Source organism: Physeter macrocephalus, chromosome 9 (genome assembly GCF_002837175.3).
Source record: "Physeter macrocephalus isolate SW-GA chromosome 9, ASM283717v5, whole genome shotgun sequence".
Taxonomy (NCBI): domain Eukaryota; kingdom Metazoa; phylum Chordata; class Mammalia; order Artiodactyla; family Physeteridae; genus Physeter; species Physeter macrocephalus.
Window position 1 is genome coordinate 74595938 of NC_041222.1, and position 14244 is coordinate 74610181.

The 14244-nt window shown below is 48.4% G+C and overlaps 2 protein-coding genes across 5 annotated transcripts in view; one reads left to right on the top strand and one right to left on the bottom strand.

Moving 5' to 3' along the window:
* Positions 1-5155, bottom strand: part of FAM219A (family with sequence similarity 219 member A) — a 54861-nt gene extending 49706 nt beyond the window's left edge. For all 4 annotated transcript variants that reach the window (XM_007100730.4, XM_007100728.4, XM_007100729.4 and 1 more), the window contains exon 1: positions 4812-5155. In XM_007100730.4, coding sequence (XP_007100792.1) covers positions 4812-4871 — 60 coding nt within the window. In that variant the 5' untranslated portion in view covers positions 4872-5155. The remainder of the gene's footprint in view (positions 1-4811) is intronic.
* Positions 5156-5393: 238 nt separating this feature from the next.
* Positions 5394-14244, top strand: part of DNAI1 (dynein axonemal intermediate chain 1) — a 61823-nt gene continuing 52972 nt past the window's right edge. Inside the window, exon 1 of the mRNA XM_007100726.2 lies at positions 5394-5651. Coding sequence (XP_007100788.1) covers positions 5622-5651 — 30 coding nt within the window. The 5' untranslated portion in view covers positions 5394-5621. The remainder of the gene's footprint in view (positions 5652-14244) is intronic.

The window sequence follows — 14244 nt, forward strand, 5'->3', positions numbered from 1 at the left end:
AGTTTCTAGTCCTCTTCTAAGAGCCAGCTCAGCAATGTCTCCTCTGTGAAGCCTTCCCTGACTACTTGATGAAAGGCCTTACTGTTTTCCTTTGGCGCTGCTGGGCCTGGTTCTTACTTCTTACAATGCTCATCACCCTGTCTTGACTGTGTATATCCATCCCTGGAGCAAGGGGCTGTGTTATCGAGCTCAGCACAACAGTTAGCAGAAAGTAGGTTCTTAGTGTTTGTTGACTGAGGAGATGAGCAATAAAGGAGGAGGTGGAGGCCTGAGCAAACCTGATCCTCACTTTGCAATATAGGAAGAGAGAGAAGGGTGTGCCTCTTCCTAGAACCTGAGAAATGCTACTGGGTCATGAGTTACATGGACCATTAGGAGAATCCACCCTTAAAATGAAGAGTCATTTTACTACAAGGAGATGACTGAAGGCTCCCAGACCACAGAATACATGTAGGTCAATTTTCCATAGTGGCTTCTTTTTTTTTTTTTTTTGGTGGTACGCGGGCCTTTTTTTTTTTTTTTTTTTTTTTTTTTGGTGGTACGCGGGCCTCTCACGGTTGTGGCCTCTCCCATTGCGGAGCACAGGCTCCGGACGCAGAGGCTCAGCGGCCATGGCTCACGGGCCCAGCCGCTCTGCGGCATGTGGGATCTTCCCAGACCGGGGCACGAACCCGTGTCCCCTACATCGGCAGGCGGACTCTCAACCACTGCGCCACCAGGGAAGCCCCCATAGTGGCTTCTTGCTAGCTTTACAATGTTTCCTCTGCCACTTTCAGGAGCCGCTATGACCCACTCACTAAATTAATGTCCTGACCATCCCCATCCCTGAGTGCAAGGAGTCAGGAGGAGTCTGAAATTCCTTTCCAAGCTCACGTGGTCAAAGGGTCAGAACCTCAGCTTTCCTCATCTTCTCCCAAGCAAGGTGCCACTCTTTCCTAGGAATGCCCTACAGTGATCACCACTCTTTCCTAACATGTATCTAAAACCTTCCTGTAGCCATTTGAGCCCATCTTTCTCCTGGCCACCCCATGAAGAGATCTCACTTATCTTTATCTGTAAAGTACCTGGAACTGAGCATATGCTCGTGAACTATACAACTGAGTTAACAGATAACCTGGGTTTCAGTGAGGCCAGACTAGTATTTCTCTCAAGAGCACAGGGACCCCGTCTGGTGCCGTATGCTTCCCCCCGCACCCCACCAAATCTCTTCCTCTCCATTACAGCCAAAGAGAAGACATAGACTGTGAGGCTGTACCAACCAGCCCAGCAGACAGACAGTAGGGCCAGAGAGCCTATCCCTGCTGCTCATACAAACAACAGCCCAAATTCAACACAATTGCTCAACAGAGAGCCTTGGACAGCTGGGAGCTTCCCTAGATCAGTAAGGTGTGTGGCTTGGCCATAGAACTGACATACAAGGTGTGCCTATCCCTGTCTTTGCGAAAATCTGTGCTCAGAAACACTCAGGATTGTCTAGGCGATACACACGGGAGGAGTGGAACCCAGGGACCAGGTCTCCCAGAGGAGCTCTCATTCCTTTCATAAGGAGACAGAAAGAGACCTTGGGGAGCTCTCAGGGATAGGCCCAGGCCTGGTTCAGCGGCTGCGATGCAGCCAGGCCAATTAAATAATTGGTGTGATGTGGAAAGTAGGGAGGCAACTCCCTTCAGGCAAACTCCCACCCCAGACAGGAGGCTCCGTGCAGCTGTGGCAACAGCAGCAGCAACAACAGAGCAGGGATCTCTTCCTCTTCCTCCCACTAGCTGAGAACTAATGCTTAAATTAGCACCTTGGAAACACCCAGATCTGCTGGCTGCACCTTCTCTCCTAGCTCCTGCCGCTCCCCTAGGCCTCCTTTTCAAGTGCAAGTTTCCCTTTCAAGTAAATTTAAAAAAGATGTTTTCCACCTAGAGTTCATCTCTCCACGTAAGGAATGGCCTCTGGATTCTTCCAACCACTATGGGTGGGAGAGCGTTATTTGATGATCAAGCCCATGTGACAGGCCACTGTCGGTACAGCTTGGTCCAGAAAGGGGCAATGATACCAACACAAGCATTGCCTTGTTTCCCTTAGGGCTTAAGGAGACAGCCCCGCCTCTGCCCTCAAAGGGACTCACACTGAGGGAGTGAGCAAGAACAATAACTTCTGCTGTACTGTGAGCTCCAGGAGGCAGGGCTATGTCTGTGTCTATGTTGCTAACCACTGTGTCCCCAATACCTAGTACAGTACCTGGAACAGAGCTGGTGCTCAATAAATATTTGGTGAATGAATTTGCTGAATCAGTGATATCAGGTCACCATGATATTCTTTGGAAGAGTGAGGAGCTATTGTTTAAACTTTAAAGAAATAGTTTGTCTTCATTTCATAACTGGGAAATTGAGTCCAGAGAAGAGAGATTTCCTAGAGGTCTTAATAAATAATGGCAAAAAACGAAATAGCTCACAGCTGAGTCTGAGACCCTGGTTTTTAAGGTCTACCCAAACACCCCTAAAGGGCCACTTTGCCCTTCTCTTCTGCAGTATGCCACCTTGATTCCTTATGCCCCGAAATGAAGACCCTTGGGGAAACTCCACACAAGATTCTGCTGGTCTCAATAATACAAAGAGCATTTAAGGAGTTCTGGGGATCCTCGAGACTTTGACCTGGGAACAGTGGTGGAGAGGCAGAGATCTGCAGGGCAATGGCTATGACCCCCAAATGGGGGATGACTGTATTGCTACTTCCATAAGGCTCTCATTCAACCTCAACAAAGTATCCTCTTGCAGAGAAGGGCTCCTTTAGCCTTCAAGAAAGGGGTCTGAAGGCGGTCACAGCTTTTCTGATAAGTGCCTCCTTGCTGTAAGCACTTCTACTTCAGAGCCACACAGATCAGAAGCAGCCCAGGAATCTTCTGAGGACACTACTCACTCAAACCATCGTTGAAAACTTCAGGCAAAAACAGAGGCATCAGGGACAACTGAGAGAACCTGGTGACCCCTTCCTTCTCCCCTCTCCATGGACAGCTATTGCCTCCCTCCTTAGGAACCCCAGATGGGAGGCAAGAACAAACTCATTGCTTTCTTCTCATTCACTTGGACCTTCTCCTCCTTCATCTGCCCTCCCTTTTGATTCTTGATTAGATATGTACAGCTGGAAGGGCAATCTAGTCTGACAGCCCAGGTTGGCTGGAAAGATAATTCAGAAAGGAGTGTTCTCTTAGCCCAGCCCAAAGTTCTTCAAGTTCATGGGACAGACTTCTCAACCAGGATTTTCCGGCCCTCAAATAACCCAATGATGGCATCAGGCTAGGAAAAAAGTCCAGCAGCATCTCTCTCCCCAGTTTAATATTACACCTCTGTAGACCTTCTCTGTTTGGGCTTCTAGAACTAAGTAGTCACAAAAGGGGAAAAAAGACACTTATCTCTGGCTAGGTGGCCTCTAATGATTTTCTCTACCATCCCCCAAAAGGTGTGGCTTAGAGTTGGTCATGGGTCCCTGCCAAGGTCTGTCTTGGCTGCTGTAATGGATAGATTACTTGCTCAGAAAGCCACAAAGCACATCTGTCAGCCAGGGGCGGGGGTCCCAAGGGTAGAACCTGTTCCTCACCTCCGCCTAACACAGAGGGAAGAGGGTTAGGGAACCCCAGAGCTTCAAGACCTGGAGAGCTCTGCTCAGCTCTAGCTGAGCTCATAGAATAGGGCATCCACACCTTCAGGTTCCTGGCCTGCCTTGCCTCCTTCCAGCTCCCACCTGGGCTCCAAGGGGGAAAGGAGAAGGAAAAGCAAAGCGAACAGAGCCGGGCACTCCCTCCCTTCTCCCTTTCCTTCTCCCAGTTGGAAAGACGCCGCCGCTAGGCCTCGGCGTCTCTCGCCCGGCGGATGTACAAGCCAGTCAGGTAGACGCCCCGGGACGGTGGCCAATGGGTATGGTCTCCCCTAGGCCGGCCTCCGTGCATCGCCCTCCCCCTTCCATCCCCTCCGCGCCGGCAGCGATGACATCATTCTTCCCTGACTCCGGGACCGCGGACCGGCGGCAGGATCGGCGCCCAGCAAGGACTCCAAGCACGTAGGCCTAGGATGCTGGGGGCTCTTCCGAACCGGTGGGCACAGGCGGCTCCAGTGCGGCCCCGCCCCCTCTCCTGCCGGTTCCCCAGCTCTCTCATGTGCGCTCGGGATTCTCCATCTCGCCACCAAGCTCTTTCCTTCCCGGCTCCAGCACCCCCAGCCTAGATTGACTGCACTCTCTTCCGGAGAAGAACGGAATCACGGGTCCTGCATGGATCCCCTGTCCCCACTCGTCCTCTGCCCAGGCCCTGCGTTCCCATCCATAGCCAGTGAACTGGCGGGGAGGCCCCTCCTCCTCTACAAACCTATTCCCGTCCCTCAGACAGACTGCTCCTGGCCCCCTCCCCCGCTCTGAGCATCACAGGCCTCTAGGTCTAAACGCCTCCCTACCTCTCATCCCAGCCCCCTGGGCCTGCCACCGGCGGTGTCCCAAGACAGCTCCCTTCCTTTCCCCGCTATGGGCCTCCCTCCACTAACGGTGTGCACCATTGTGCCCCCGCTCGGTTCCATCCGACGGCGCTCCCCGTAACTCCCTTGGCCTGCCTCCGCTGGCAGTGTTCTCCGCCCTTACAGGCCCCTTTGCTGTTATCCCACGTATCCTCCCACGGTTTTCTAGTCCTGCAAGTCCCCCTCCCCCGGCGATGCGTTTTCACGGCTCTACTCCATCCGAGGCGCCCCCTCCGCACAGTCCCCAAGGCTTGACTCCCTCCCTCCCCCTCAGGTAGCGTCCCCTCCCGGCCCTGGCCTGCCCGCCGCCCGCCCCCTCACCAGCGGCTGCATCTCCGAGTGCGCGGTGGGCACCTGGAACCGGTCGATCTCCTCCATCATGGTGCCGGTGGGCTAGGGGGCCGGGGGTCGGGCGCGGCCAGGGACGCCGACGGGACCGCGCGGGGCGGCGGCCCCAGGAGCCGGGTCGGTGGTGCAGACTAGGCCGCCCCGGACCAGTCGGGCAGATGGAGGGTGGGCACGAGGCGGGAGGTTTGCAGGCGGGCTGAGGCCGGCGTGGCTCCGTCAGCTTGCCTAGCGCTACAGCGACCGTGGCCCTGCAGAGCCGCAGGTCTTGCCTCGCCTCCACCTCCGCCGCCGCCTCCTGTCAGCAGCTCAGCCACTGCCGTGACTCTGCAACTCCACTTCCGGGTCCGGGACACCGCCTGATCCTGCATTATTCATGAGGAGGCGGTGTCTGGGCTCACTAGCCCCTCCCACATGCGGGAGTTCCGAAAGGCGCGGCAGCAGTTCTTCTGGCCTTAGGGGGCGGGGCTTAGTGGAGCTGGTGGTTCCCCGCGCGCCCAGCCCAGCCTTCCCCTCGAGCAGGGAGGGGGTATCAGAGGCGCCTGCGCCTTGGCTGCAGGTTAGTTGCTGGGTAACCGCGTCCGGGAGGAGCCGATTCCATTCTGCGAGGGCGCGGGGACCCACAACGTCGGGTGTCCCCAAAGAGCCCCTGAGACTGGGAATTGAAGTGAAAGAGAATCCAGATTTCCCGTGCATGATTGAGGGGACGGACAAACTTCTTGTCCTCAGGCGGGGGAGCGTTTTGTAGGCGCTCCAAGTGTTGAGGTGCTTCCTGCTTCTTCGAAGATGCCCCACAAACCACCGCCTCGTAGGCAGGTAACACCTCGACCTGCTCTATTCCGACGACCTCTGACCTTCGCTGCCAATGACCACTGATCATACCTCTGCTACTGACCCTTCATCTTCCTTTCCCTGTTGACTTCTGTCCCCCTGTGATTCCTGGCCTGTGTTCCCAGGGACCTCTGACCCTGTCCTGCTCTCTCCCACTAATCGTAGCCTCCTCTCCCACATTGCCCCCGACCCACTGTTTCCTACCACTCTTTCACCTGTCCTCCTCTCACCGTTCCATTCCCTCACTCCACAGACCCAGCCTGACGGGCCCATCCTCCTTAAACCCCCATTCCCACTCCTACCAATATGTTCCTCATCGTCCTCACAGTCTTGTCGCAAATAAGTAATTTCTCCTGCCCTTTGCTGAGTGCCCAGTGCTGGGCTTGGTGGAGACACTGGCCTTTGGGAACTCACAGGAGAGTGCAGGAGAACTGTACCGGAGACACAGAACAGATTGTGTGTGGGAGTATGGTTCAGATCTTCTGTGTCGGGAGACTTGTGAGGAGAGAGAGTTCAGGCAAAGGAGAAGAGGGCAGAGACCCCTTTCCCTTCCCCTTTCACACACTCCTCACTCCAAACTGGCCCCTCCAAACTGTCCTCGTTGCCACCTGGACAGATGTCATCCCTTCTCACAGGAAACCCAAGAGTCACCCCTCTTAACCCACCCAGCTTCACCCTGGAAGGAGAGGTAAGGCCCAGCTTCTCGAGGAGCTCTCTGTGGTGAAGCCACTCAGTCCTTCAAGAATCACTTTTTCCAAACCGTTTATGAATTATCATCTTGGGACTAATATGTAGTTTCTTGCTTTGTGAGGCAGGGCTTCTACTTACTTATTCTTAAATAAGCACCATCTCAGGCCTAGGTATTTTGAGGTTTGGAGACCAAATCTGTGTACATGCTGTTTGTGACTTTACATATTTGGATCTGGCCTCCTCCGTATTATTAGCCTTTGCTCCTTTGCTTCTTTCACCTGGACTTCCATAGCAGGTGCACCCATCATTCTTAGATCGCTGCAACCATGGGGAAGCTGCTATTCCCGTATGGTCTTGCCCTAGTTTTATGTCGGGGTTGAACTGTGTTTTGAAGCTCATGTACTGGGCTTGGGGCTACCGACTTTTAATTTACACGCAGTTTGTTTTAAATTCAGCATTACTGAGGTCTGGTTTACATACCATGAAATGGACCATTTTAGTTGTACATGTTGACAGGTTTCGACAAGTTTATATACCACCACAATCAAGATATAGGACGCTTCCTCTACCCCTAAAAGTTTCCTTGCACCTCGTTCTAGTCCATTCTCCCCAAGCTCCCAGCCCCAGGTAACCACTGATCTGCTTTCTGTCACTCCAGATTAGATTTTTCTAGCAGTTTGAACAAGCTTGAGAATCAGTTTCTCCAGCCCATTAGGGGAGACATTAGAGGCTAGGTAAACTGAAAGCAGAGAGAGGTGACAGCAGACAGGAGACAGAATCCCAGGTCAACTGGCCTTGCACACATCAGCACTGCCCCTTGGAGGGAAAGGTTGTTTTAGAACAGGGTCAATATTGGTGTGTAGAGTGTGAGCACAAGCTGGGTTGTGCTGGGTTGTATTCATCACCCTCTTGTCTCATTGAGGCCCAGTCTGTGTCAGTGGTGAGCTGGGTGTGGGACTGCCTTGAGAGTCTTGAGAAGTCCCTGTCATCTGGGAACTCAGTCCAGTTGGGGAGACAGAACACAGGCATATAAAGATAAGGGAGAATGGGATCCCTGGGGCTGAGAGGGAGAGAGACATGCAGGTTGGAGCAGCATAAAAGCTTCAGGGAGGGGGCAGCTATGACTTGGATGCCCGCAGTGGAGAGGGAAGGTCAGGATTGGGTTGGTTAGGGGGTAGAGAAGAGTTTAAACTCCATTGTTTGTATCGCTGATCAAACCTTTTATTGGCTCCCTCTTGCTCTCAGAATAAAGTGCCAAAAGTCCAACTTGCTCAGTATGGCCTACAAGGCCTTGCCAGGTCTAGCCTTTGCTACCTACCCTACTTCAGATCTCATCGTTGCTCTGTGACGATTCCACAGTCCCAGCACACCCTGAACTGCCCTCACTTCCTGGAAAGTGATATCCCCACTGTCTTTCTCCTCTAGGCCTTTGAAATTGCTGTTTCCGCTGCCTGCCTGGTACAGTCTTTTCAGTCTGCTGTCACCTGCTCCATGCCACCCTGCCCCAAATCTCTCCTTCATCTCCTGTTCATACATCACATCTCAGTTTGCCCATCATATTCTCCTATAAGGGATTAAGTCGCCTTTCCGGAGGCAGGATAGGGCGATATCCCCAATAGACTATAAACTCTGATGGCAAGGATGGTCTGTCTCATTCATTGCTGATGCCCCTGAACCTAGCACAATGCCTGGAATATATTAAATTCTGAAAATAAGTTGAATATGAATTCTGAATGCTTCCAATTGTTCTTTGGAAATTTTGATCTGAGTGAGTTTGAAGGATAGAAAGGGTTGAGCCTGGAATGAGGAGATTGGTGGGGAGTGATAACAAGGAAATGTCACTGTAGAAGCATACTTTTCTGGGTTTATGTTTATATCTGCTTTGGTAGCAGGGCTATGAATGGTTCACATTTGAACCACATGTACCCATGCCTTAAGAGCTGGGTGTTGGAAATTAAGAGGACAAAAATTCTGATGATATAAATATTCTCATTTGACAATTATTTATTGAGCATCTACTATATGCCAGGTACTGTGCTAGGTATTGGTGATATAGCAACAAAACAAACACAAATCCCTGCTCTCATGGAGCTTATCTTTTAGTTGGAGATAAATTGTCAATAAACAAATAAGTAAAATATATAGTTTATAAGGTGGTGATAGGTGTCAAAAAGAAGAATAAAGCAGGGAAATGGACTAGGAAGTTCAGGGAACCAGAAGATTATGATTTAAACATAGCGGTCAGGGGAGGCCTCATGGAGGTGACATTTGAGAAAGATCTGAAGGAAGTGAAGGAATTAGCTATGTGCGATCTGGGGGGGAGGCATTCCAGACACAGAACATAGCCAGTATAAAGTTCCTGAGATGAGAGCTTGCTTACACATGTTCTGGATCAGCAAGGAAGGGAGGAGGAAAATGGCAGGAAATAAGGTCAGAGACATGTATCCCTCTACTCCAGAGGGTTAATCAAATAATCATGGCATATTAAATTGATCATGATGAAGCTCCATGAATCATAATTTGTAATTAAAATTCATGAATGTCAGGCACCATAAACCATGACCAGCTCAAAATATCACTGCTAATATCCCAATAAAAAAGTGTCCTTCCTGAAAATTTCAAGAATTCCAACTGGCTGCATGTGTATATGCAAGAGGAGCTTTGCATCATTGCCAAACATTGCCTGGCAGGCAGACTTCTTAGTAGAGGACTGAATTAGAGTCTTCTGTGAACTCCAGTTAAAGGCTAATTTTAGTTTATGACTAACAAGTTTTAGTACTCCTTTATAACTCAGTTACCATAAAAAAAAAAAAATCAAAGTCTGGCATTTTGCTTCAGTTGCCTGTAGGAGCCAAAGAAAAGACTTGCATTTTTGGATCATTTTGTGATCTCTTCAGAAGCCCTTCTGGGACAATACTTTTAGAAATATTGATCTTGATGAGGTGTGACTAGGGTAGGGGTAAGTGGGCGGGAGTCAGTGCAAGGCCAGGAGAGAGTCTTAGATGACCCAGAGATTTTGAGTCTGATGACTGACTGGTCCTGGGGCCCACAGAAGGAAGGACAGGAGGAGGTGAGCAGAATCTCAGGGAAGTTGATACTTTGTCCAAAGTAAGATCCCTGCTCTTGTGACCCTTCCCCCTCGTGTCATCCTCACTCCCTCACATCCTTCCTTCCTCATCCTCTTACCTTTTTTAAGCCCTAGATATGATCCTGTGCCCCTTTACTTCCTAAATCTCTCAAATCAGACCACTTTTTTCCTATTCACTGCCACCCTGCTAGCCCTGCCTACCATCATCTCTCACCTGTAGGGCTGTAAAAGCCTTGTAACCAGTACTCCCCTCGCCCACTCATGTCCCTTCCAATCCATTCTCTACACTGTGCCAAGTGATCTTTTCAAGCTGTCAATCTGATTATGTCATCCCTGCCTCAGAGCCCTTCAGTGACTTCCTACTGCTCTTAGGAGAGGGACCAAATTTTTAGATAACCCTTCAGGAGCCTGTATGGGCTGAGGCCTGCTTGGGTCTCTAAGCCTTAACTTGTTAACACTCTTCCAGTTATTGCTGTACGTCTGTTCTATGTGTTGTCCCTTCTTTCTGGAACACTCTTCGTGCCCTCCCTCCCTCACACATGTACTCACTCTTAAGATTCCAGCCCCAGCGTCAGTGCCCACAACTGCCTTAATGCCCCCTGCCCTGTTAGTGAAAAGAGAGTTAAGTTTCTCTATTTATAGTTTCATTGCCCTTGATCCTTTCTTCCACAGCATGCATCCCAGGGTGTAATTATTCACTTGTTTGTGTAATTATTGGATTATTGTATGTCTCTCCCATTAGATTGTGAGCACCTTGAGAGCAGGGCCTGTGGATGCTTTTGCTCACATCTGTATTCTCAGCTCCTAACACAGCGGCCATCACGTTCGAAGCTCTCAGTGAACGATTGTTGAATGCATGATGGGATGTGGTTGAGGAAGTAGCATTGGGTGCAATGGAAGCATGTGGGAGGAGATCCTACCACTGATTCTGGGGGAATCAGGGAAGATTTCTAGGAGGAACAACATGATTTAAGGTTTGGACAAGAGTCCAACACGTAGGATAAGAAGGACTGACCCCAGAGAGCTTAGAAGACTACAAGGAAGAATAATGTCCTTCTGGGGAGGAGTGTGTTTATAGGGAGTTTCTAGTGTTTATAGGTTACATGGTCAGTCATATTGCATCTGCTAATGAAGGTAAGAACTAGATACAACCATTAGATTTAATACTTAATAAGTCATTGTGGGACCTTGGAAAGAACAATTTTAGAGATAAAAGCCAGACTAAATTGAGCTAAGAAGGTAGTAAAGACCATGTAGACAAGGATTTTTTTTTTCTGAGATGAAATTAAGACTTGAATATGTTAAATGCTGAGGGGAGGCATTTGCCTGGCATAGATAGAGGGAAGTTGAAGATGAAGGAGATAAATGAAGACTAGAGCCAAGTGTCTAAGGAGGTGGGAGTGGATGAGCTGTGGACAAGAGGTGAAACACTTTGTAACAGAAAAGGAGAAAGGAGGAAGGGATGGATGCAGATGATGATAATTTAGAGGCTTAGTGACAGGAAGTTGAGAGAGTTTTCTCTGCTCTTCCCCTAGCAGTGTTACAGAATTCCTTCTGGAAGTGATAACTAGAAAACAAATTTTGCCAATGGCTGTTCCATTTTGTTATGACTACAGTCATGCTATTTTGAGAGTTATGGTCTGAGGTTTGTCATGCACAATTATCAGATTACAAAACAGCTGTGAGCATTTGAGGCCAGAACTTGGCCTCCTCCCCCATTTACTGTGGAGCCTAGCACATTGTTAGTACTCAGTATATGCCAGGTACTTGAATAATTATGGCAAAGGTGCCTTGTGCTTATCCCTGGGCTTTGCAACCTGCAAGTTGATGCTGAAGAGTAATTTTGGTTCTCTGGCTCCAGCTGTGAACAAGCCATATGAAATTGTTTTCTGCCAGTTAGGAATTGTTCTGGAGTGTTCAGTCTTCCCAATCGCCGAGACTGAGTTGTATGGAGGAAGTGAGCAAAGGACATGGCTGTTGATCAAACTTTGGTTTCACTTCTTTGTATCTCACAACACTTTGTCCTATTCATAGAGTTGCTGTATTCTGGTTTGTATGGTGTCTTTACGTCTTCCATTTATCTCACTTCCTAGATGTGAGAACCTTGGAGTGGGACTAACTCAACCTTTATTCTTCTTTAGTTGTCATTCTAGCATCTGGTACACAGTAGATGATTAACAAATGAATGAATTAGTTGATGAGTAAATAAGTGACTGATGGAAACGTATGTACTGTAGTACTCTGAACCCTAACTTTTCCTTCTGGACCTGCAGAAGAAGCAGCTCATGCCTCCTTTGTTCTAGCTAAAGCACCAAATTCTGTTAACATCCCTACTCCTGATGTTAAGCTTATTTTCCTATTTCTATTCTTACCTCACATCCATTTTCTCATTTACTTATTTTTTCTATGTGTCATACATTCAGCCTCAAATCTTGCTTTGGAACAAATTGGAATATAAATGGATAAAACAAATCTGCTAATCCCTGGACAGACACTTGGTTCCAGGCCTCTGTCTCTTTGTTAATGATTTTGTTCCCTCTGTCTGGAATGCCTGAGCCCATCCTACCTCTCCTGACTTTTTATGAGCCTGGCAAACTAAGGCACATATATTTTAGCTAAGCTCTGTAAGTTGCAAAGAATAGAGGCTCACTCAAGTTACTTCAAGTAAAAGGTGGAAAGGGTGAAGGGGAAGGTGTGTATGTGGGGGGTTGTGGGTAGGTATTACAAATACCTAGAATTAGAATTGGAAAATTATTGGTTCTGAAACAGATATAGGTACTAATTACTTTCTCTATATCTCTCATGGCCTCTCTAATTTTCTTAGCAACTATATTTCATTCCCTATTTTCATTTCCCAAGCAGCCAACTTTTCTATGGTTTCAGCTTCCTCATAATTTAATGTGTTTTCAGCACATCATGGCCACTCTGGCGTCTTCTATCTCACAAGGATCTCCATCAATGTCTCCATCTACCCACCAGTTCTCTCTGTAGTCCCAATTCAAACCCTTGGAGAAGAAATCTGATTGTCCCCAGCTTACCTGTTCATGCTAGGCTGTATCAGGGAGGGAAAAGATCCTATGACTCTCCAAACAGCCAAAGCTGTGAGCAGGGCAATTTCCCTTAGAAAGAGGTATTGTCTTTCCTTGGCTCCTCCCATGCAAGGTATAACCTGCTTTATTCCAAAATAACTTCTACATTGCTTCTGATAAACCTTTCTCATACATTGTGCAGAAAGGGCCTCAGATTTTTTCCAATCCACTGCCTCCATTCAGGGCAGATATTTACATTACAAAAGGTTCTGTCCTTTACAAAAGTTTTTTGTTTTTGTTTTTTTTAATAGCACATTTCTGCAATGAATTTTCAAATGTATCATACTTTATGTATAACTTTTAAAGACCTTGATATAGGAGACATAGTCTGGCCATGATGGAGCAGTTCATGCTGGACTTGCCATCCCACTATGAACAACTGTAATCCTGGACACAATATATGAGGCAACTGGTTTAGGCATTCCCCCATTCCTAAGGGAAGGAAAACACCCAACATGAGTCACATGTTTATCCTTGCTTTCTGCCTTGGGTCAATTTCTTAATCATGGCTCAGGGAGAGAGATCCAAAGGAGAGCACAGTGATACCCGTGAGATAACCCAGTGTTGGAATTAGCAGGCAATGACTTTAAGGCAGTTGTTGTTGAAAATATATTTATGGAATAAAAGAAAATATTTACTTAAAGGATGGGGAGGGCTTCCCTGGTGGTACAGTGGTTAAGAATCCGCCTGCCAATGCAGGAGACACGGGTTTGAGCCCTGCTCCAGGAAGATTCCCACGTGCCACGGAGCAACTAAGCCCGTGTGCCACAACTACTGTGCCTGTGCTCTAGAGCCCACGAGCCACAACTACTGAGCCCACGCGCCACCACTACTGAAGACCACGTGCCTAGAGCCCACACTCCACAATAAGAGAAGCTACCACGATGAGAAGCCCAGGCACCACAACGAAGAGTAGCCTCCGCTCACCACAACTAGAGAAAGCCTGTGTGCAGCAACCAAGACCCAACACAGCCAAAAATAAATAAATAAAATTAAAAAAAAAAAAAAGAGTGGGGAACCTAAGCCCCAAAAATGGAAACAGTAGAAAAATAAATATCAGAAATGAAAAATTTATTGGCTGGGCCTAATAGTGAAAGTGAAGATGGATCCATTGAAATTATCCAATCTGAAGAACAGAGAAAAACAAGATTAAAAAACAAAAAAGACACAGATATAGAGAACAAACATATGGACACCAAGGGGGGAAAGCAGGGGAGTGGGGTGGGGGGTGATGAATTGGGAGATTGGGATTGACATGTATACACTAATATGTATAAAATAGATAACTAATAAGAACCTGTTGTATAAAAATAAATAAATAAAAATTAAAAAAAAAAACAAAAAAGAGGGACTTCCCTGGTGGCGCATGGTTAAGAATCTGCCTGCCAATTCAGGGGACATGGGTTTGATCCCTGCTCTGGGAAGATCCCACATGCCGCAGAGCAACTAAGCCCCCTGTGCCACAACTACTGAGCCTGCGGGCGCCCTAGAGCCCACGTGCCACAACTACTGAAGCCCGAGCGCTCTAGGGCCTCCATGCTGCAGCTACTGAAGCCCGCATACCTAGAGCCTGTGCTCTGCAACAAGAGAAGCCACCGCAATGAGAAGAGTAGCCCACGCACCACAACGAAGAGTAGCCCCTGCTCGCCACAACTGGAGAAAGCCCGTGTGCAGCAACAAAGACCCAACGCAACCAAAAAATTAAAAAATA